Raw genomic sequence first — 25,304 nt, 5'->3', positions numbered from 1 at the left:
GTAAGACATCTAGAAGCAGGGGATTCTCACATTATGTATATGATTAGAAAGGGAAGAGGATACACAAGAACAGGGAAGAATCAAGGGCCATTTTTCTTCTCTATTAAGATGAAATACTACCACTTCCTATTTTCAAATGACAACAGCAACAATAACAACGTGCTGACAATGCAGAATTTTACAGGAACTTCTCTAGCCTTTACCATTTGCTCAATTTGCCATTGTTTGAGAAGCAATTATTGAGAGAAAGGTTTTGTTTTTAATCACAAGATTCTAAAATCTATTTAATTCAATAAATACTTCCATAATGGGGTACCAATCAAGACAAACTTTAAATGTTGTGATTGTACTTTAACAACAAAACTGGTATTTAGGAATCAGAAACTTTTGACACCGACTTCCTCAGTTCTGGAGAAATCAACAGGATTACACAGAAATCATGGAACTGCCAACGATTGTTCTCAGAGAAAACTGTGATTCCCCCACAAATGTGAATGCAGATGGTGTAGACTGAGGTTTGCATTTATTAGTCGGGTAAATTTGATCCATCCATGGTAAGCCGGGATGTGCCCTTAAAGATTTTGACAACTGTTCTAACAAGCAAGTTTAATAATTAATGCTCCTTATATGGCATTATTTAAATAAGAATACTGCAGACTTGGGAAAATACATTGTTGACTACTGCCACTGACTTTTCTAGAGTTCCCTTGAAACAAATAGAAGTTCATATTGAAGAGGAAATAAAACCTTCTCAGGCTCACGGATTAGTGTCTGTGGGTCGCAGAAGCCACCACTGCTGTGACAATGTACATTATACTTGGGGTGGTGCTTCAATTACTTCATCAGCAATCCATAAATGAATCTGGTCTTAGCTGTACTTTTGAAGAGGAGACTGCTCAGCAGTAACTGGGAGAAATGAATTATAAGATAATGTGATAATGTGGCATTGGGGGAAAACAAATGTTTAGAGCTGAGTTGGTGGACAGGATAACAAGTGACTACCAAGATTAGTCTGAAGAACCTCTAAGCCTTCCTTGGGGAGCCCCTCTGGAAAAGAAAACTAGGAGAAAGATGGACTTTCAAAAAAAATTATTCATGAAACATTTAGTACCCCTTTTAGCAACAAAATAAGGGGGCCTTTCCAGTTACATTTACCATTTATATGATAAATGTGCCAGACACATGCTTGGAATTAGAGATACAAAGGTCAATAAAACATGGCCCCTTCTCCCAAAGCAGTTAAAATCTACTGGGTGGCCATTTGTGGGTGAATGCTGTGAGTGTGTGGTGGGGAGGTGCTAGGCAGGTTGGGAGGGTTGCATTTTAACAGCAGGATGTCAAAGTGTGAGTAGCCATTTCCAGGTTCATAATCTGTCTGTAGAAGAGGAAAGTTTTTGGTGCCTCAAATTGCTCCTTCTCTGGAACAAGCTACTGGTTAACCTAGACCAACTGGGTTAACACACAAGGACATAGCAAAAGCCACTCTTCAGTCACAGGCTCTGTGGGAGGAAGAGATTGCTTCATGGAAACTATAGCTTTTCCCACTCTTTACAAACTAAATAGATTTTTAGAAACGAAAAAGACGAAATTAACATTTGTTAAAAATATCAGGAGAACGCAAATCATAAAGTGAATTTCTGTGAACTGAATAATTAACTTCATCTACTAGTAATGAAGAGAAAGTTTATCCTCTTGTTTAAGCCTCTGTGGTCTTTCCCATTGACATGGTGAAGTTTCTTCTTCAGGGTCACCTGGGTTGAGGGCAAGTGCCTATGAGTCCTACAGCAGAGAGAGCAATGGAGAATCACCCCACATGTGGCCTCATGAAAAATTATGATGGCTCACTCAGAAAATCAAAACACACTATTTCTGTCTAAAGAGGTTGAGACAAAGCAAACTTCAGATTTAGGAAAAGCCTTCTCTTTTCCCACTTCTCTCCATCATCATTCAAATTTATTGACAAGCTATTAAAACGTTTTAAATGGCTGGCCACATATACAAGTCAGAATTGAGTTCTTTTGGGGGCAATAGGTCAGAGGAAAAGGAGGCTTCTAGACCTTGATCAGCCTCTTTAGACTTGTGATTGAGAAAAGTTAGCTGTTTGCCAGAGCTAAGGGTGTTTCGTTCCCTTAACTGCAGAGATTCGCTGTATTTACAATGCAATTTCCTCAAGAGTTTCCATGTCCAGAAGGCTAGTGAAAGAAAAATAAAACAAATACAACAGGAACTACTTCACCTATGGTCACCAATGTTATCTACATGGTTGAAAAAGAATGGGCAGTTCTTTAACCTCCTACTTTCCGTATACTATTGACCACTTCCCTCTGTTAAAGTTCTCCCCTCCCTTTGTTCCCACTCTTTTCTGATTCTCCGTCAACTTCTCTGACCTCTCCTTCTCAGCATCTTGCACAGATTTCATGCTTCAGCCCATCATAGGGTAACATTCCCTCTTTCTCTTCTGTCCCTCTTCCTCTGTGTCAGTGAGATTTGCATTTTGTTTTAATTTGGACTGATGTAACAGGCTTCTTCTTGGACCCCTGATTTTAATTTTGCTTATCTACCATTCAGCCTCTATGTAACTGCCAGAGAAATTTTCCAAAGTACACCTCATCAGTCTCTTCCTTACTTCAAGGTCCCCCACTGTCCATAAAACCACTTCAAGGTCCCCCATTGTCCATAAAACAGACTCCTTGGTCAGGCATAATATAATTTTATGATCTGCCTCCTGTATAACCTCTCCAAACTTAACTCCCACCACACCTCTCCACATATGTCTCGTGATCTGGTCATATAGAATTATTTGCAGCTCCACAAGGTTGGATTAACGTATTAATCCATTTTCACACTGCTGATAAAGACATACCCAGGACTGGGCAATTTACAAAAGAAAGAGGTTTCATTGGACTTACAGTTCCACACGGCTGGAGAGGCCTCACCATCATAGTGGAAGGCAAGGAGGAACAAGTGCCGTCTTACATGGATGGTGGCAGGCAAAGAGAGAGCTTGTGCAGGGCAAGTCCTGTTCTTTAAAACCATCAGATCTCATGAAACCCATTCACTATCATGAAAACAGCACGGGAAAGACCCACCCCATAATTCAATCATCTCCCACCGGGCACCTCCCACAAGACGTGGGAATTATGAGAGCTGCAAGATGAGATTTGGGTGGGAACACAGAGCCAAACCATATCATTCTGCCCCGGCCCCTCCCAAATCTCATGTCTTCACATTTCAAAACCAATCATTCCTCCCCAACTGTCCCCCAAAGTCATTAACTCAAAAGTCCACAGTCCAAACTCTCATCCAAGACAATGCAAGTTCTTTCTGCCTAGGAGCCTATAAAATAAAAGCAAGTTAGTTACTTCCTAGATACAATGGGGGTACAGCCATTGGGTAAATACAGCCATTCTAAATGGGAGATATTGGCCAAAACAAAGGAGCTACAGGCCCCATGCAAGTCCAAAATCCAGCAGGGCCGTCAAATCTTAAAGTTCCAAAATGATCTCCTTTGACTCAATGTCTCACATTCAGGTCACATTGATGCAAAAGGTAGGTTCCCAAAATTTTGGGCAGCTCCACCTCTGTGGCTTTACAGGTTACAGCCTCCCTCCCAGCTGCCTTCATGGGCTGGCGTTGAGTGTCTGTGGCTTTTCCAGGTGCATGATGCAAGCTGTCAATGGATCTACCATTCTGGGGTCTGGAGGACAGTGGCCCTCTTCTCACAGCTCCACTCTGTGTGGGGACTCCGACACCACATTTCTTCTGAAATCTAAGTAGAAGTTCCAAAACCTCAATTCTTCACTTTTGTGGACTCACAGGCTTAACACAACCTGGAAGCTGCCAAGGCTTGAGGCTCACACCCTCTAAAGTCACAGCCTGAGCTCTACCTTGGCCCCTTTCAGCCATGGCTGGAGTGACTGAGATGCGGGGCACCAAGTCCCTAGGCTGCACACATCACAGAGACCCTGGGCTAGCCCTTGAAACTACTTTTTCCTCTTAAACTTCTGGGGCTGCCACAAAGGTCTCTGACATGCCCTGGACACAATTTCCCCATTGTCTTAGTGATTAATATTCAGCTCCTTGTTACTTATGCAAATTTTTGCAGCCAGCTTGAATTTCTCCTCAGAAAATGGGATTTTCTTTTATATTGCATTGTCAGGCTACAAATTTTCCAAACACTTATGCTCCATTTCTCTTTTAAAACTGAATGCCTTTAACAACACCCAAGTCAACTCTTGAATGCTTTGCTGCTTAGAAATTTCTTCCACCAGATACCCTAAGCTATCTCTCTCAAGTTCAAAGTTTCACAAATCTCTAGGAAAGAGACAAAATGCTGCCAGTCTCTTTGCTAGAACATAACAAGAGTCACCTGTGCTCCAGTTCCCAAAAAGTTCCTCATCTCCATCTGACGCCACCTCAGCCCAGACCTTATAGTTTATATCACTATCAGCATTTTTTTCAAAGCCATTCAACGAGTCTCTAGGAAGTTTGCCACATTTTCCTGTCTTCTTCCAAGCCTTCCAAACTGTTCCAACCTCTGCCTGTTACTCAGTTCCAAAGTCGCTTCCACATTTTCAGATATCTTTTCAGCATGCCGTACTCTACTGGTACCAATTTACTGTATTAGTCCATTTTCACAGTGCTCATAAAGACACACCAGAGACTGGGAAATTTACAAAAGAAAGAGGTTTAGTTGGACTTACAGTTCCACATAGCTGGGGAGGCCTCACAATCATAGTGGAAGGCAAGGAGGAGCAAATGACATTTAACATGGATAGCAGCAGGCAGAGAGAGAGCTTGTGCAGGGCAACTCCCATTTTTTAAAACCATCAGATATCGTGAGATCCATTCGCTGTCACAAGAACAGCATGGGAAAGACTCACCCCCATAATTCAATAATCTCACACCAGGTCCCTTCCATAACACATGGGAATTATGGGAGCTACAAGATGAGATTTGGGTGGGGACACAGAGCCAAATCATATCACATACCATCTCTCTGGAATGCCCTTACCAGCTTTGCCAGACCTGCCTCACCTAGTCCTAGAAGCTTTCCCTGATCAGACTTGTGGCACCACCCAATATAGGTGAGATGTCATTCCTTTCTGATCTTCCTTAATGCCCACTACTTGTCTTCATCATAACATCCTCTTGTAAGGGTTTGTATAGGATTCAGACAGAAAATTATATTCACCATAAGTATTATGGGAATAAAAAATGTATTGTAGATGTTAGCCCTTACACAAATATGGGAGGAGCTGAGGAAGAGAAAATTTGGAAGGGAGAGTTGGATGGTCAAAAAAAATTGGTCACTAACCAGGTGCCCTGAAGCAAAGGTGTGGGTCAACCAGCAGGAGCTTGAAATGAAATGGAAAAAGCCACCAAAGTGAAACCACAAAAGGAGAGCTCATGAAGTCTACAAAAATTGTTTTTCCTGGGAAGAGTTGCCTGTGCAGAAGATGCAGTTTTGGTGTGTCCCCAGCCAAGAACCTGGTGGTAGGCCTGGGGCCACTGTTTGAAGACAAATTGGAGGGGAAGAGGAGGTGCACCTCTGCATCTATCTATCACCATAGCCGATGGTGACAGCCTTCTGAGAGTAATGAATTCTACTTTGTTTCTATAAGCAAATCTCAAGCAAGCTCTTTCAAAAAAACAGTCAGAGAAGGTTATTGTCCTGGGAAATAAAATTTCCAGCTTTGGCCAAGTTCACCTAACAGAATCCAGCACACCCTCACTGTCTGTACTCTAGACTATGAGATAAGAAGACAGGGAGTATGTTCCATCCATTTTAAATTATTCAGCATGCATGAAGCAGAGTGCCTAAGACGTAGCAGAGACTCAATAGAGATATGGACAATGAATGAAGAGCACTAAAATGGCAGATATGGCCTTTGTGTTTTCAATCATTCTCAAAGCATATGGTGGAAATGGTGCTGCACATTCTTGGGACGAAAATCTTTCATGTGTCAAGCAAGACTGGACTCCAGTGACTAAATGATTGTAAACGAATTTCACTGTGAAAATAAATGTAATTATACACATCAACACACTTACTTGAAATTTCAAAAAGTAAGACAATGTTAACTAAAATCAAGTTTGCCTTTTTCCTTTAATGTTATCCACATCTTCAGTTTTATTGTGTTTTGTTTTGGCTTTAAGGTGATCATTCGTTTTTGGTTTTCTGTTTGTTGCTGCTGTTGTTTTTAGGATGCTGACAGTAATGTATAATGAAGGACCATATTATGTCAACAGATTTATACTGAGGTTAATTGTTCTTACCAGAAAATCAATTTGTTTGAAAGTACATCTGTTTTCTGTTTTAAGCCTACTCCAAGAATGCCAAAGTTCATACTCATCTGCCTTTACCTCAGAAATAAAAGCAAGTCTCCAGCAACAAAAACAGAAGGGTAAATTCAGAGTTATTAAGAGTCCTCGGCTGGGCACGGTGGCTCACGCCTGTAATCCCAGCATTTTGGGAGGCTGAGGCAGGCAGATCACAAGGTCAGGAGATCGAGACCATCCTGGCTAACACAGTGAAACCCCGTCTCTGATAAAAATACAAAAAATTAGCCAGGCGTGGTGGTGGGTGCCTGTAGTCCCAGCTACTCGGGAGTCTGAGGCAGCAGAATGGCGTGAACCTGGGAGGCGGAACTTGCAGTGAGCCGAGATCGCACCACTGCACTCCAGCCTGGGTGACAGAGCGAGACTCCATCTCAAAAAAAAAAAGAAAAGAAAAGAAAAGAAAAAGAGTCCTCAGCCAGGTGTGGTGGCTTACGCTTGTAATCCTAGCACTTTGGGAGGCCAAGGTGGGAGAATCATTTGAGGCCAGGAGTTCAAGACCAGCCTGGGCAACACAGCAAGACCTCATCTCTACTAAACATTTAAAAACTAGCTGGGTATGGTGGCACAGGCCTGTAGTCCTAGCTACTTGTGAGGCTAAGGCAGGAGGATCACTTAAGCCTGTGAGGTGGAGGTTGCAGTGAGCTATGATCACACCACTACACTTCAGCCTCCCAGCCTGGGCAATAAGAGTGAGACTCCATCACAAAAAAATAAAAATAAAAATAAATAAAAATAAAAATAAATAAATAAATAAAAAATCTTCACATACAATTTTGTGACTTCGTTTTTCTTCTACTTATCCTGAAGTTCAAAATTGTAAATTATCTTTCTGATAAAAACCAAGGAAATACTTATGGAAAATGGAATATTTTGGGAGAAAAGAGTCACTACAGGTTTTATTTGGTCCGTACAAAGACTTTAGTACACTATTTTTCTCCGTGTATCCTCTCCCTGTCTTCCTTGTCAGCTAATATTTGTAATAACATCATCAGAGTAACTTCTTTATTCAATACTTTGCTTCTAGTTTAATAAAGTATTTTTTAAAGCTTTGAAGTAAAATTAGTATTTCCAGATTTGCAGTTGACTTTTATCATCAAAAATCTATGTCTATAAACTCTTAAAATAATTAACTCTTCCCTTCTGTCAGCTGCTCTGGGGTGGTTTCATCCCCACATTCTGAGAATGAAGGGCCTGGCATGATGCCAAGGGGAAACATGAAGCCGCAGAATAAAAATGGCTCATCTTTTCATCTCTGCACATATATGTGACTAAAAATATTTTGAGAAATTTGATAGCAAAATAAACATGACTCTACTGTAAAAGAGAATGTAAAATTTGCATACATTTATAATATAAAATAAGAGACACTAAAGAAATGTTGACCTTATTGAGGCTCTCTTTGGAAAACTCCACACTCATTGGGGTAGTCTGATGAAAACTGTTGATGACCCTCTCATCTCAGAGTAAGCACTATTTGCAGCATTAGTAATGAAAAACACCTTGGTTTTAGATCAGTGGAATTTGTTTTCACTCCCAGAGAGATTTAGGACTGGAAGTTACTATCTAAATTGACACTGTCAAGTTATTCCAAGAAGCATTTTTATGTCTTTTTTTATTACCAGACATAATACAAGACAACGTGTCATTTGATCAATGATGCTGTCATAAACCAACACCCATTTGTCAACCTGAAAAGAACAAATGACAAGAGGGTCAGGGATTGAAAAGAGAAGTCTTGTGTTAGAAGGCCACTGTCACATTGGAAGATGTTCCTGTATCATGTTGCTTTAAAATCACCTAGACTGTCCTCTCTCCTTCCCTTCCTCCTCCCATCCTCCCATTCTTCCCTCCCCATGCCTCACCTCCTTTCTTTCTTTTGGAGCCCAGCTTGTCAGTTTGTGATTTTTTTCAGATTCTTGCCAGAATTTCTATGTGGGTAAACCTCAGAATTTGTGGTCGCAGTCCAATTTGTAAACTTTAAGCAGAAAAGAGGTAAAAGCCCTTCAAGTATTAGAAGTTATTTAAATCCTGTAAGTTAGAACAGTGCAAATTCACTAACTTTGGCAGTAAGCAAGAGGTTTCCACAAAACAATGTCACCCTGACACAGTAAATCAGGGCTGCCTTGGCTTAGTAAGGGGTGGGTGAAGGTTGAGGACTAAGCTGCCCAAATTTGTGCTCTAACATCAGGCAGCAGATAACCACTACTACTGTCAATGTAGTTCACTTCTACTTGGTTGCTCAATGCCCTAAAGACATTTTTGTCTGAATAATGTGGGTCTCATTTCCATGTCAAGTATATCCTTTGATCCCATATTGGTAGAATGATTTTAAGTCCTGGCTGCCTGGGATAGTCCTGGCAGTAATTACTAACAGAATCTCCTTTCACTCTCAAAATTGTTCTGGTTTACAAGGTAAGCTAAATCATTTCTTTAGAAACCTCACTCTAAAAACTAGCATTAAAACTGAGCTATTTCCCATTATGTCAGAGCCACAGAAATATAGAATTAATGCAGGTAATTTAGCCACAGTGAGGTGGCAATGATTCAGCAGGACCATCTGGCAGAAACAAAAGAGGGACCATAGTCTTCCTGGGCCACCAAGGCAACCGAGGGAGGGACTCTTCTCCCCAGGAAGTGTGGCTATGCAGTCCTACAGAAGTCAGTGTCAGCCTGAGAGTCAATCAGCCTCAGCCTGCTGCTTCTCGGTCCCTCGGTCCATCTGCCTGCTGCTCTGGCTTTCTAGGACAGAGCTGCCCCCAAGGAGTGGGTGCTGGCTTGAAAACCATCACACTTGTGTTTGAATCCTGGGCTTATCACTTACCAGCTGTGTGACCTAGGGCACATTCACTTCACCTCTCTAAGCCTCACCCTTTCCATCCACAAAATGAGAATCATCAGAGCTGCCTTGTAGGGCTGGTATGAGCAACAGAGATTATGTAAGGTATGTAGCCTGATGTCTAGCACGAAATTAGCACAAAATAAGTAGAAGCTGTTTCATAGCCTAAACCTGAATTCTGAAGAATTTAGGTATGTGACTCTCCATATCTTATAAATGGGTTCCTCTTTTTATACGCATTGATCTCATCTCTCCTGTGTCAGTAAACTCCTTGAGGACAAAGTCTCCATTTTATACCTCAGTTTTGCCTACAACCCTTCAATACATTTCTGATCAATTAATCGGTTGCCTCCCAAGCTCAGTGAACACTCCTAGCCAGAGCCTGCCAGCTCTCTTTCCCCTTTTCCAGCAGGAGCCAAGATTTCACACCACCAGGGTTGCCTGAGGTACCCACAGGGAAGGGGAGATTATGAGGAAAGGCTAAAGGCCCCATGTGGAATCAAAATAAATTATTCTTTGAAAGCAGTGAAATTTCACCGCTTCGCTCTTTTTTTAACCATGTTCATAAATAATGGAAACACAGTATTATTTTTCTTCATTCCAAAGTATAAAAATAGAAAATAGGCCTTGGATTTTCAGCTTGCAGTGCTGTGTTGCTGAAAACTGACACTCCCGCTTTCACAAACAATGACCCTACCCTGAGATGCTGTTATGTGTTGAATATGTGTATATGCTGCATATATATACATATTTTAAATATTTTGTTTAACTAGGAGTTTGATTGAGAGGTTTAAGTGAGTGCAAGAACCAGATCAACTAGAAAATTGCCAAATCTATTTATCTTCACTGCCAGCTCAGCTTAAAATCAGTGTTTTCTCAAGCACTACAGCATACATAGTTAGCTACTAAGTATGGTGCTACACTTTAATTTGATTATATGCCTGTGAAATAAAGAATGTTGTGGTATTCAGTCATGTTATCATGGCTAAATGTTTGAGTTTTCCAAGGGAAGGGGCACTATCCTGGACTGACACACATCAACTCCTAGGGCCAGTCTTCTTTTGCAGCTATTGGGTATAGATCTGTATTAATACTGGTCTTACTATAAGTATTCCTGAGAACATTTATCTGCCCTGAGATTTTTAGAACGGTTTCCCTGGTCAAATCAGGAACTACTGCTCCACATCTTCCCAGTGGCTCCTTATGTCAAAACATAAGACATATGACTTCCATATTAGTGTACCCCAATTCCCAAACATGCCCCCCTTCAATTTCTGCTTACTCTGAAATCTAGACATGTGCGAATAAAAACAGTGACCTATAGATCATTTGCTACAAACAAAATGTGATGCAGATTTACTACATTTTATTTTTAAAAGAGACCAAGACTTCTCTCTACAAGAAATCAAACTAATATGAGAATTTCAGAATCCACTTTGTTCATCTAAAAGCAGCACCAAATTCCCCAATAAGCTTACAATTACATTTTTCCCCCACCTGTGGTTACTTTTCACAGTAACATATTTGTTGTGTAAACTGGCCCATACACTTCACTTGTCATCCAAAGTGATCAAGGGCAAGTCAAAGAAGGCGAATCTTCACTCTGCCCGCAATAGGTCAGCCCTGACCTCCTCAAGTCCTGAGTGGGAGAATGGGTTCAAAAGGGAAGTGCATATCCTTTGCCCACTTTTTGATGGGGTTGTTTGTTTTTTTCTTGTAAATTTGTTTGAGTTCTTTGTAGGTTCTGGATATTAGCCCTTTGTCAGATGAGTAGATTGCAAAAATTTCTCCCATTCTGTAGGTTGCCTGTTCACTATGAACAGACACTTCTCAAAAGAAGACATTTATGTAGCCAACAGACACATGAAAAAATGCTCATCATCACAGGCCATCAGAGAAATGCAAATCAAAACCACAATGAGACACCATCTCACACCAGTTAGAATGGCAATCATTAAAAAGTCAGGAAACAACAGGTACTGGAGAGGATGTGGAGAAATAGGAACACTTTTACACTGTTGGTGGGACTGTAAACTCTGTAAACTAGTTCAACCATTGTGGAAGACAGTGTGGCGATTCCTCAAGGATCTAGAACCAGAAGTACCATTTGACCCAGCCATCCCATTACTGGGTATATACCCAAAGGATTATAAATCATGCTGCTCTAAAGATACATGCACACATATGTTTATTGCGGCACTATTCACAATAGCAAAGACTTGGAACCAACCCAAATGTCCATCAATCATAGACTGGATTGAGAAAATGTGGCACATATACACCATGGAATACTATGCAGCCATAAAAAAGGATGAGTTTGTGTCCTTTGCAGGGACATGGATGCAGCTGGAAACCATCATTCTCAGCAAACTATGGTGAGAACAGAAAACCAAACACCGCATGTTCTCACTCATAGGTGGGAATTGAACAATGAGATCACTTGGACACAGGAAGGGGAATATCACACACCGGGGCCTGTCGTGGGGTGGGGGGAGGGATAGCATTACGAGATATACCTAATGTAAATGGTGAGTTAATGGGTGCAGCACACCAACATGGCACATGTATACATATGTAACAAACCGCACGTTGTGCACATGTACCCTAGAACATAAAGTATAATAAAAAGAAAATCAAAAAAAAAAAAAGCAATTTTTCTTTTCCTCTATTATTTGTTTCTCTGGGACTTCACTCTTTACTCAATTAAAATGGTGATAAAATAAAGACAGAAAAAAAACAAAGCAGAAGAGAAGTGCAGGTGAGTGAAGGTATGTGTTGCCAATGGCAGAATTGTGGCAGCCAGTTCAGGCAGGGTCAGTGGTGTGGAGGTCCAAATATCCATATGGTCAGGGTTGTCTGCACACCCCTTCACCACATAAGCAAACTGAAAAATTGCCATTGAAAAGGCCCACTTTTGCACTGATGAGCAGTCTACTTCTCCCTTTCATGACAACAGCTGTGAGGAGAATAATATAATACATTCACACCAGTCTCTCTTACAGTATTTCCACAAGCTTCTCTCATTTTGTCTTTGTGAGAACCCTGTAAGTGTTCACAGCCCCATTTTGGAGAAGAAGAAATGCACTTCCAGATAATTGCAATGTCCTGAGATTCTACAATAATGACAAAGCTACGACTGGAGCCCAGGTCTCCAACTCCAGCATACTGCTCCTTCCTTTGCTGGTTGTTGACCTCCTCCCAACACTGTGAGTACTCTGTCAAGTGCCTCTCCTCAGCCTCCACTGCCAGTATCCAATGAGCTTACCCTCCACAGGTCCAGTACTCATCACCAGCACTCATCCTAAGACCCTAAGTGCATGACAGCCAGGTGCAATTGTGCAAGTCGTGCACTGCTCAGCCCAAGAGGGTTCATTAACATTATGGCTTACACGACTGTCCTGTCTCAGTAAACTAAAGGTGTGTCATGCCCCAACAGGCCAGGTGTGGCTGGTTGTAGAGCTGGTATGCTAGCCTCCTATATAATATCCTGGTACATTTACATAATCCCATCTAATTCTATCTATATGTTCTATCCTTAATTTTTATTATATGACATAATATAATAATTTATATTATGTGGTATAATTTATATGGTATAATATATAAATTACATGATAAAGCAATAAAATATGAAAGCTTAATGTGTAAAAGACAAGTGTACTAAGAACAATGTTCTAATATTAATAATAATGTGAATTTAAGGATGCTAACTGGAAATACTTAGTGTTCAAAAATGATCATGTTGTACTAAAAATTCACAAGGTATATCTTTACAGTCTCACCATATTACAAAGAATTTTAATTTCTGCCATAAATCTCACAGTATACATTTTAAAGCCTATAATATTATAGTAATCCTACATTAGATTCACAGAAACAATTGAAAATACAGTATAATAATGTATTAAATAGAAAAGGAACTTGTTTTTAAAAATAAATATAAACCTACCAAATAAGAATTTCTGAATGGCAAATAAATGTCTTTGGTCCCTTCATAATGTTATAATTTTAAAAAGACCAACCTACATTATTTTCCCTCTTGGGACATCAACATGCTTAGTTAGTAATTGAACAAATTTCTAAAAGCTGAAAATGAGTCTTCAACATTACTGTTGTCAGTCTCTCTATTGGTTGGCCTAACTTGTACTTTGAAAAACAATAATAAAGAAAGCAAAGATTACCTAGCATGGACAAGGATGCCCTCTAAGAGCTTGGGTACCTGTGGTAAATTGTTGGCAGAAGTGGCTGTCGTTATTTCTACCTTTGTTTGCACACCACTTTGCAATATGACATTGTGTTTCTCTCCTCAAGAGGTGGCGTCAACAGAATCTGGTTGACTCCTTGAATCTGGTCTGGGTTTTGTGACTTGGTATGACCAATAGATCACAGCAAAAGTTATGCATGGTATGGCAGTTCTGAGCCTCTGGAAATGCCATCAGATGAAAACCACCAAGGCAGTCTGCGGGGGAATGTGAAGCATAGCTAAGTTATCCCGGGCAAAGTCATCTGGCACCAGCCAGATCCCAACTGACTCAATAGCTGACCCCAGCCAAGTCTAAAAATGCTCAACTGAACCCAGACCAAACTGCTGGCCCCCAGAATCACAAATGAAATGAATACTGGTTGTTTTCAGACATGATGATTTGGTGGTGTTTGTTAAGTATTAAACTCTAACTGTTTCAATACAAAAGAAAATGTTCTTTCGATTAAGTTTCCTTTTGACAGAAAAGTCTTTAGTACAAATGTTTCTACCTCAATTCATTCTATACTCCTACTTGTAGGACTTTATTTTTTGTATAGCAACTTTCACCACTGTTAGAATGGCTTTCTTTCCAGCCAAATAGATACACAGGTGTTTTCCCATTGACCCCAGAGACCTTATCTTCATATGACTACCCTTAAAAGAAAAAAAAAATTGACCCAGAAATAATTTCACAGATTTGTTTCTAAACCAATTCAATTGTCTAACTGGTGACAGATCTTCCCTGACGAAGAATTATATACAGTTCTATGAAACCATGAAAGTCCTAGAAATAAAATCTGCCTGAAAGATCTATTTAGTCCTCCAGCCCTGTGGTGCAAAAACGAGCTACTGCCTCATTGTTGAAATTTGAGATCTTTGAGATTTAGGAAACTTTAAGTTATAAAATCATGTAGCTAAAATGGACCTCGACTTTCCAATACAATTCCTAACAGATAGATTCCTAAGATGTCAATCATAATCATAACCATCATAATCATCACCACCTAATGTTTGCATAGTTCTTAATCCCTATAGAAGTCTGAGCAACCTGAAGGCAGTGCCAAATGCAAGGTGTCCTCTGAGATAAGGAATCACTAGAAAATAACCTCAAAAGGAAGTTCTTCATAAAGTAGGAAAATTGTGAGGACACACAAGGAGTGCTAGTGATAAGTTTAAAAGGATAAAGGTAGTCAGGTGGGAGATTTACAGAGGTAGAAAAAAGATCTGTATTCCACATAATTTTTAAGGTTGAACACTTAGTAATAAGGCATTTCATTCCAGTTTATCACCACCAATCTCCTGCTAAGATGTTAAAGCCTTGTTTTCTATACATGATTCCCTTTTATATCAGAGAGGAGGTTTTTTTTTTTCTTTCCCCCCCTTCTACATCTAATACTGTAGCCAAATGCAACTTCAGACAGCTGCTTCAGAGGGCAGGCCATATATATTCACGCCCTAAAACACTTTCTGTCTGGCCAGACTCTCATAAAGCTCATACAACTTAAGATGGAGTTAAACAACCCAGAACAACATTGTAAGTTCTAGCCATGTTAAAGCAACTGATGTTGGACGTTATTCTAGAATGAAAATCTAGACAAAGTGCAGCACATTTAAAACTACGTCAGATAAGGCATGGCTGAAGGAATTGGGGATTGCCTCAACAAGTAAAAAAGATGATTCAAAAAGTACAAAATAGCTGGTGATGTGCTGGAGCCAGCTCCTACCAGCTCACAAGAACAGATTGCTAAATGGGAATTTTGCAAGCTGGTTGGCATCACCTGGGTAACTTAATATAAGCTGCAGAGGGAGAGGTTACACCACGGAAATTAACAAATGCTACAAATGAGTTTTTTCTGGAGAGCTGGTTGTTGAACATTTACTAGCATATCTGTGAAGTTAGTTGTCTTTAATTATTGGGGGCTTTTTTTGAAATGAGATTATATTTGGTTATACACAATGCTTCTCAAGGCTTTGCAGTGTAGTATCTGCAAAGGCAAATGAAAATAAACCCCTAGGAGTTCCAGTGACAAGGTTCAAAGTGTCAAGGAATCTAAACCAATATTGAATCTATAAAATAATGAGGGTTTATAATAACGGTAAAACTAAGATCCTAGACAACAATAAATGCATGTTACCTAATCAGCAAATAGCCTTAAAAACATAAAGTTTATGCATTTATTAGAAGGGGAGTTAGAATACTGATAAAATTAAACTGTATTAAGTAAAAGGTATAAGTATACGGTAAAAGCATAAAGTCAAAGATAAAAATTTGAGAGTAACCATAAACATTTATAAAGAAATTATAAAACTTGCAAAACAGTAAATGGAACAAAATAAAACAAGAAAACAAAAAGCAATTTAAAAAAACAGCACACAAAATCTCAGCAAATAAAACAAACAGCATAAAACGAAAACAAAGCATGTAAAACTAGAACAAATAGAAAGCATGTTGCATACTAGAAAAACAAACATTTATATAGATCAGTATTATATAGAGCAATAAAATGTAAATGACTAAGCTCACCTGTTAAAAGAATGAGACTGTAGAAATGGATTAAAACACAAAATTCAGTTAAAATGCCTAGAACATAAAGACACAGAAAGGTTGAAAGTACAAAGGTAGAAAAAGCTGATATATCTATATTAATATCACATAAAATAGACTTCAAGATAAAAGGCAGTATTATGAGTAAAGTAAGATGTGACAAAAGATAGAAGGTTTAATTCACCAGGTATACCATTCTAAATGTTCATGGCCCAAAGAAAACAGCCTTGAAATATATAAAGGAAAACTAACAGAATTATAGAGACTTGTATCATCCTGATCATGTGAAATTTCAACAGAAATACTTCAATTAGTTTAAGTAAAACTTAAAATGTTAGTAAATATATAGATTTTAAGAAAATAAGCTGAATGTATGGGGCAAAAATAGAACCTGGAAACAAGTAAACAGAGAATGTTGATTCTTCTCAAACTCACACTAAGTATTTGTAAAAATTAACTTGTGTCCTAAACCATAAAACACATCTCAACATGTATGGGGGAAAATAGAATCAACACAGACCACATTCTCCTACCATTATGCAATTAAGGTGGAGGTAAATAATAAAAAACATAAATTTAAATATTTCTGAAGTTTGTAAATTTCAAAAACACATCTCTCAATTATCTATGTGCCAAAGAAGAAATTGTAATGGGAAATTGAGAAATATTTAAAAATAAATTGTAATGAAAGATCTACCTATCAATACTTGTAGAAGAGGGCCAAGGCAGAAATTATAGAAAAATTTACGGCTTTAGTATATTATTAGAAAGGAAGAAAGGCTGAAAATTAATAATCTGACATATAAATAAAAGGTTTTAGAAAGGAACAACAAAAAGGAAAAAATAGTCCTGGCGCGGTGGCTCACGCCTGTAATCCCAGCACTTTGGGAGGCCGAGGCGGGCGGATCACGAGGTCAAAAGATCGAGACCACCCTGGCAACACTGTGAAACCCCATCTCTACTAAAAATATAAAAAAAATTAGCCAGGCGTGGTGGTGGGCGCCTGTAGTCCCAGCTTCTAGAGAGGCTGAGGCAGGAGAATGGTGTGAACCTGGGAAGCGGCGGAGTTTGCAGTGAGCGGAGATCGTGCCACTGCACTCCAGCCTGGGTGACAGAGCGAGACTCCGTCTCAAAAAAAAAAAAAAAGGAAAAAGTAAGAGCAAAAATCGTGGAAACAAAACATAAAGATAGAATTGGATCAGCAAAGGCTAAAGGCAAAAGTTGGTTCTTTGAAAGAACAAGTAAAATAAAGAGAATTTTGGAAAGGTTGATTAATGAAAAGATACTAAACAGAAATAAACAAGACTAGAAATTGTTCAGAATAGATTTAAAAAGAGAATACTAAAAACCTTTGTGAGACTAAATTCTAAAACTTAAGTAAAATGAAAAATTCCTAGAAAAACTATAATAAATCTAAGAAGAAATAGAAAGCCTGAATTATCTAATGACAATAAAGAAGTTGAATCAATATGTTTAAAGTTTCATACATACACTAACACACACAAACATGCACACAGACACACACATATACACACAAATATAAACCAAGGCTCAAGTTTTTCTTAGGCAAATACAAGCAGACTTTAAAGGAATAGATTACTTGAATCTGAAACAGTTTTTTCTCTAAGAATAAAATGAGGGGGATTATACCCCAATTCAGACTGTAAGGCAAATGTAACCATGACACCAAACTATACAAGGACAACATGAGAAAGAAAACTCAGAAATTAATAATTATGCACTAAAAATTACTCACAACTAAGTTACAAATAACTTATGAACATAGATGCAAATTTTCTAAATAAAATATTAGGAAATGAGTAGTTTAATAGTATAAAATTATTATTGTAGCTCACGGGCAGTGGCTCACACCTGTAATCCCAGAACTTTGGGAGGCCAAGGCAGGTGGATCACCTGAGGTCAGGAGCTCGAGACCAGCCTGGCCAACGTGGTAAAACCCATCTCTATTAAAAATACAAACATTAGCTGAGCATGGTGTTGGGTGCCTGTAATCCCAGCTACTCAGGACGCTGAGGAAGGAGAATCGCTTGAACCCAGGAGGCAGAGGTTGCAGTGAGCCGAGATCACACCACTACACTCTGGCCTGGGTGACAAGAATGAAACTCCATGTCAAAAAAAAATAAAGAAAGAGTAGAAGGAGAGAGAGAAGAAAGGGAAGTTGGAGTCGGGGAAGAAAAGGAGGAAGGGAAGAACGAATTGAAAAGAAAGAAACTCTGTACACATACACACATACACATACACAGAATTATTTGGATATGGATAGAATTGTCTGCATAGAAAATGTAATAAGGTAATTTAGATATAAGGTAAATATTCCAAAATTAATTGCATTTTTATAGTATGACCACAAACATAAAATGTCACTTTAAATATTGGTTTCATTTATAACAGCATAAAACAGGATGTTATCAGGAAACACATTTAAGGTATTAGGACATATATGGAAGAAAGTATAAAGTTTTATTTAAAGACATCAAAGAAGGGCTTAAACAACATGGTGCTATACCATATTCATGGATAAGAAGACTCGTTATCTTAAAGGTGATAATTTCTGCCTAAATTAATCTATGTAATCAGTATAATTCCAAACAAATTATACCAGGGTGTTTTCAAGGAGTTTAATAATCTGATTCTAAAATTCAGTCATAGGTCCAAAATAGGCAAGATACTCCTATAAGAAATAAGACAGAAGTATTTTCTTGCTGTATATCAAGACTTACTTTAAAGTTGTAGTAATTAAGACAGTATAACATTGATGTAATGTAGAAAAAACAACAGTGGAATATAAAAAAGCTTAGACACAAACCCACGCAAAATAGTTACTTGAGATATGAGAAAGGTAGTTTTACAAGTGAGAGAAGAAAAGAGGGACCATTCAATAAATGGTTTTGGGACAAATGTTTATCCATGTGGATAAAACCATTATGCCATCAGATAAAAAACAAATTGAGTCCTTTACTCACACCATAAATATCCATGCCAAATAGATCAAAGGCTAAAATGTACAGAGTGAAACTAAAAAATTTTAGAGAAAATATAAAATAATATTTTCACCACCTCAGGATTTTAAAACTCACAGGAGAATGAAAACATAAATTATGGTATATTTATGCAATGGAATATCATACAGTAGAATAATATTAGTAAACTACAGGTACACATAACAGGCACAAAATCAATAAACTACAGATACACATAACAACATGGTTATTTCTTTAAAATGTCTAGTTAGTGTAAAATAGTAAGTAGCAAAATACTACTTAAAGAGTGATAGACTTTGTATAAAATCTAAAAACAAGCAAGAAATTAAATAATATATTCTTTGGAGATACATGCATTTTGTGATGATTAATTTTACAAAACAAATGAGATAATAACCACAAAATTCAGATTAATGGTCACCTTGGGCATAGCAACACAAGAAGGTAATAAAGGAACATCAACTAAGTAGATGCAACAGTACAGGCTATGTCCTTTATTCTCTAGCCCGCAATTGTTTGTTGCATTATTATGCTTAATAAATTACATTTATGTTACCTGTAAGTTGTGAATATGACATAGCATTTAAAATAAAAATCTCAATCTTAAAAAGATTTGTGCTTATTACACAAAGACTAATTACAGAACTCTCCAAAAGCTAGGAGGGGGATTATGGGGCAGAGGAATTGGGTAAAAGATTTAATTGGTAGTGGGTTTCTTGTCACTGGAGTTATTCAAGTACAGATGAGAAAATCCTTTTAAATTAATATTAATACTTAAACTTAAGCATTAGTTGGTTGATTGAATTAACTTCCTTCCACATCTGAAAGACTATAATTCCTTGGATCAGTTGTTGAACAAACTAATTTAACTGTTCATGTTAGCCAATTTGTTAAAAATATGAAGTCCATATGAATACTTTGTCTGCCAATTCCAGAATTAGAATAACCAGTTGCTCCCAGAAAAATCTGGGGATCAACTTTACCCCCCAAATCACTTGCTTCTGTTTTTTTCTTAATAATTTAATCACTCATTACATGGTTTTCCTTGGTAAAGCAGGGGAGAGGGAAGGAGAGGTGGGATAGGTATGTATTTTTAACATTTTCATGAAGCTCAATTTTACGCAACTAATTATCTAAAGAGAGTATTGAAACTAATTTTAGCAGGTAATAAGTTGTGGGCAGGATCTTACAGAATACTCTGCCTTTTAATCTTCATAGATTCTAGAATTGAAAGTACAAAGCCACTTTTCTAAAATTGTTGCCAAACGTTCCTCAGATCCCTCACCATCAAGGAGAGGAATGCCAACAAAAGTGCTGGGCTGTCACCTCAGGGAACATTTAAAACTAAGTTAAAAGCATAGATTAAATAAATTCATCTATGCCAACTGCCAAAAGGCAAGGGCAATCTTCAGAGCCTGGAAATGCCAGAAGGCAGGCAGGATATGCATGAGGGGGTGGATGTGCTGGCATTTACTAAATCTCCACTGGAAACATAGCCCATTTCTTAGGTCTCTCAGTTCAGTCAATTATTCTTACAGATAACCCTATCAGAAGTACCTCCCACCTACGGAAATCTGCCTAGGGTTTGCTAACGCTCTGCCTGTTTCTGAATAGTGCCATTTTTGGCATAATTACAGCAAAAAAGAGGATCATTGAATGCAACCCGAAAGGGCTGGTTTTCTCTCAGGTGGGCTGGTGGAAGAAATAGATGCTGAAGACTGAAGGTCCTGGCCCTTCACTTGTTAGTACCCCTCTTAGTGATGTGTCATATTGTGTGTTGTGTCTTTTTTGGAGAAAGTCAATCATGTTACTCTGTTGAGAAGAGAATGGTGAACAGCAAGGAGACTTTTGCAATGAAATAATGCAAACTATTCCAGACATGCCTAACGGTTCTATTTGCTGTGTTCCTTAGGTCAGGGTGTAAGAAACCCAATCTTGAAGGAAAACAGAGTAGCTTATCTTGCCTGGAAGTAACCAAAAAAAAAGCATCCCTTGGTGCGTCACATGACCCTACCAGTTCTCAAGTCAGATCTCTTCTCATAAGGGCACTGTGTGGAGCTCCTGAGATCTGTGGAGGTTTTTCTCTGCGAATGCAGGAAGAAAGCAGGTGGATGGATGTGTAATTATGGCCCTGCTCCTGGTCTCTTTGCTGGCATTCCTGAGCGTGGGCTCAGGATGTCATCATCGGATCTGTCACTGCTCTAACAGGGTTTTTCTCTGCCAAGAGAGCAAGGTGACAGAGATTCCTTCTGACCTCCCGAGGAATGCGGTTGAACTGTGAGTATCAGAGGGAGCGGGAACAACTGCATGGCCGGCATTTGTGCATTGAGTACTATTATTATTTTTACATTAGGCTGATATCTGTTAGGCTGAAATATTTCTGCCCCTTGACCGAAGTCCTGAATAAAACAACAAACTCCCCAGCCCAACCCTCCTGCCTGTGGCTTTCCAAGAATCTTAGATGAGAGTTTGTATCAGCATTTGTCAGAGAACGGCAGTGTGAGAACCCAAATCCAAAGGCAAAGGGAAAAGTTTTTAGTCTTTTCAATGCATTTGCTCTTGGGTTTCATACTCTCTTTAGTGGAACCAGAAAAGGAAAATGAAGGCAAAGTAGAAACTTAGGAGACCCAGAATTGGAGGCAGAAAGGCGGCTTTGATCTAAACAGAATACACAAGGCATGTCTCCCGAGGACACTGAATCTAAAAGGCCAGAGTCTTTGTGGCTTTGAAGGCACCAGGAAATAATTCCTGAACTGAGATTCTGCTTTTAGGGGTAAAAAGGAGGTGGTAGAGAAGAGAAAGGGCGTGAAGAAAGAAAGAAAGATAGGAAAGACACAGAGAGAGGGAGAAATACAGGATAATATTTTACACAACTGGAAAAAAATGTGATTAATAATTTAGAAATTTACTTAACTATTTTAACAGGAAGTAGACTCCTAGAGTTGGCCAAGAATCTAGACACCATCTCACTCTATCTCTTTCTTTTGCAAATTAGGAATCTGGTGTCTGAAGAGTAAAGAGGATTTTTCAGACTCTCGTGATGAGTTGAGATTTACCCAAAAGTAGAAATCAGGCCTTTTGACTCACAGTCTACTGTTTTGTTTTGTTTTGTTTTGTTTCCCAACCCCCTGTGTCTGACTCCATTAGAGCAACAGTGAGGCAAGCCTGTTTAATTGTGCAGTTACTGCTTTCTCTGAGAACTAGCAAGTTGGGACTCAGGGATTTTAGATACCCTCTGTGTTTTTATTGCAAGGATTTTAAACAGAAGCCTGTTTCAACCTTTGTCACTTAAAGCTATGGATAATTTGCATTTGATTGAAGAAGGTGGTCATCTCTTTAGTTCACCAATTGCCATACTGACACTGAAACATGTTGGTGTTGCATTTCAGATTTTCACTCAGGGACAATGAGTTGCAGACTTGCAGACCTGGTTGATTCTGCTTGCCACATTTTCCCTTAACATCTCAAGTCTTCAGTCCTTATCGAGAGGCAGCTGCAGAGGCAGGGAAAATAACTGGCCAGCTCTGTGTTTTGGCTACACTGTCTCAGACTAGACAGCTACTCCTGATTATGCTAAAGAATGTGCCATGCACAAAGACCATCTGGTTTATTAGGTAAATATAAGCACAGGAGAAGGCCAATGTACCTGAGCTCCTATAAATCATTTGCTCCTAAGTGACTTTCAATGATTACTTAACCTCTTCTGAGCCTCAAGTTCCTCATTTTTGAAGCCATTTTAATACAGCCTTCTTGGTTGAATTGTCGTGAACACTAGAAGATATAGATGCCCCCTACATCCTAATTTTCACCTCTCCTGGACCTACTCCACTTCTTCCAATGTTTCTATGTGGGTCAAGCCGTGCCATCCAGTTGGTAAAACAAACAGCCCCAAACAAGTTTTAATTTTAGGGTGATTCCACATTAGCCCATCTGCTTTCTGAAATATCATTACCAGAAGAGAGATTTTCTTTTTTCATTCTGCAAAGGAAACATAGGCCAAAAAAGAGAAAGAGATGGAGAAAGAAAGGGGAAAAGAAAGAAAAAGAAAAGAAAGAAAATCCACCCCCACACCCTAAAGCTTCAGGGAGTATATTTGTATGAATTACTATGAGAGGAGCAAGATAACGAATTTTTGAAAAAAAGTAATGCTAACGTATAAATAACTAAAACACATCTCTGGCCAAGAGCATTTTGCAACTAAGGAAAGAGAGTATGAGGTGTTGAGACAGTGTGGAAAGAGATTATGGGAGAGAGTGCGATGAATAGAGCACCAGAAACAAATTTCACTTTCTTGACAAAGGCTAGCTCTAGGTCAATTGCTTACTTCAGTGTATGTAACAGAGGACAAAGTTGCATAAAACTAAGAAAGGGAAAGAAAGTTCTTGCCAGCTGTTGGCATTTCCCTCCACCTAAGGAAGGAGTATAGTTAAGACCTTTAGAAGCTCTCCCAAATACCCAATCTTAAGAAGATTCTGTCGTCTGCACACTCATTGGTAGGACTTGAGGTGGACCATCCTAGAGTTTGGCTTTGCAATCTTCCTGGAAAGGTGTACTGAGATAAGGAGAGAAATGCTGCTTTGTCTATTAGATTTTTAAAAAGGAAAATTATTTGAGGTCAGTGTGTTAATCACTGAAGAGCAGATACAATGTCAAGTCAAGTGAATTAGAACTCGGACATACTGTTAGAATGAAAGAGCAATTATCTTTATTTTTGCTTCCTTAAAAAGACTGAATCAAGGTTATCTAAGTAACTGGCAGAAGAGGAATGAAATGGCCTGTCCAACTAAGTATCCCTAATTTACTTTACAGTCTTCCAAATTTGGGTATCAACTTTAATGATGATTTGGGTATCAACTTTAATGATAAAGGTGTAGGTGGATGGATTATTGGACTTCATTGACTGCAATTGCTTAATCCATCAACATATCAAAGCCTCATTGTTACTCAGGCTCACCGGGTGGAAAACAATTCCTACATTTTACTATGTACATTTTTATCCTATCATGCCATTGACCTTGCAGCAGTTTCATTTCATTTGATACATCTGCCAGCTATCACGAAAGATTGCTAATTTCCTATGATCTGCCCATGCTGATATTAATGCTAAAAGAACAGAAGCACCATCAACAGGCAAGTAGATTTCATTTACTAAGGGGCTCCTACTATTTGCTTTATGCACTATGTTTTGTACACACTACTTCATTAAAACTTCACCAAAAACTGCAAGTTTGGAATTATTGCTCTGTTTTTCAAATAAGACAAACCAAAGCACAAAAAAGTTGAGTAGCTTGGGCAATTATCCCTGCAGCTCCTGGACAGCAGAGCTGGGATCCAAATTTGAGTCTTTTATATCTCCTCTGCATGCTGTGTGAAATGAACATCATCTGACTCTATACCTTTCTTATTCTGGAAAAAAAAAGAAAATAGTCCTTTACATTTTAAACCAGAAGTCGGCTTTATGGGCTATACAATCTCTTGCAACTACTCACCTCTATCACAGTAGCAGAAAAGCAGCCATAAACAACATGTAAATGAACACGGACATGTTCCAAGAAAACTTTATTTATGAACACAGAAATTTGAATTTCATGTAGTTGTCATGTCACAAAAAAAGCATTATTTTGATTTTTTTCAACCATGTAAAACGGTGAGAAAGATTTTTAGCTCATTGGCCATAGAAAAACATGGGGCAAGCCAAATTTGGCCCATAGACTGTGTATTGCCCACTTCTGATTTAGACTATAACTGAGAGAGTGGATTAAATATTACTAGTTTGAGTGGGGTTTAGGCAGCCTGAGGCAGCATGGCACCGTGGAGAAAGTACTAATGTATGGAGCAGGGTCACTCATGGGCAGCCTTTAGCTGGTTCTGATGAGTTAGAGATGGCCAAGTGTTTAGAATTTGAGAGACCTGAGTTTAAAACCAGGATATTGCATTAAATTTAGCTCTGTTATGTGGACCTTTGGCTGTATAATGGAAATCACCATGTATGCCTAACCGGCAGAGCTGCTATGAGGATTACATGAGACAAGGTGGGTAAAACACTTTGCACAATGTCCCTCATGCTGTTATTATGGATGATAATGTTGCTCTCAACTGTAAAATATTAGGCAAAAATTACCTACCACAGAGGGCTTTCGTGAGGACCAAGTCAGTCAAGAGATATGAGACTGATTTGGAAAATTGATATAAAGATCTCTATAACTCTGAGGTAGTTTACAACCTCCTGTTTATTTAATAATAGTCTCCGCCCAGTGTACATAGCACTTAATCTCCATGGACTTACTTTCTGGGTAAGAAAATGTGTCTCTTAGTGCTGTCCATATTTGCCAAGAA

At 38.7% G+C, this 25,304-nt stretch overlaps 1 protein-coding gene across 2 annotated transcripts in view; it reads left to right on the top strand.

The window, feature by feature from the left end:
- Window positions 1–20,995: 20,995 nt before the first annotated feature.
- The window catches only part of FSHR (follicle stimulating hormone receptor), a 189,805-nt gene continuing 185,496 nt past the window's right edge, over window positions 20,996–25,304 (top strand). For both annotated transcript variants that reach the window (XM_007970684.3, XM_007970681.3), the window contains exon 1: window positions 20,996–21,245. In XM_007970684.3, coding sequence (XP_007968875.3) covers window positions 21,094–21,245 — 152 coding nt within the window. In that variant the 5' untranslated portion in view covers window positions 20,996–21,093. The remainder of the gene's footprint in view (window positions 21,246–25,304) is intronic.

Source organism: Chlorocebus sabaeus, chromosome 14, assembly GCF_047675955.1.
Source record: "Chlorocebus sabaeus isolate Y175 chromosome 14, mChlSab1.0.hap1, whole genome shotgun sequence".
NCBI lineage: Eukaryota > Metazoa > Chordata > Mammalia > Primates > Cercopithecidae > Chlorocebus > Chlorocebus sabaeus.
Note: the sequence above shows the minus strand (reverse complement) of the source record. Positions and strands in the feature narration are given on the sequence as shown.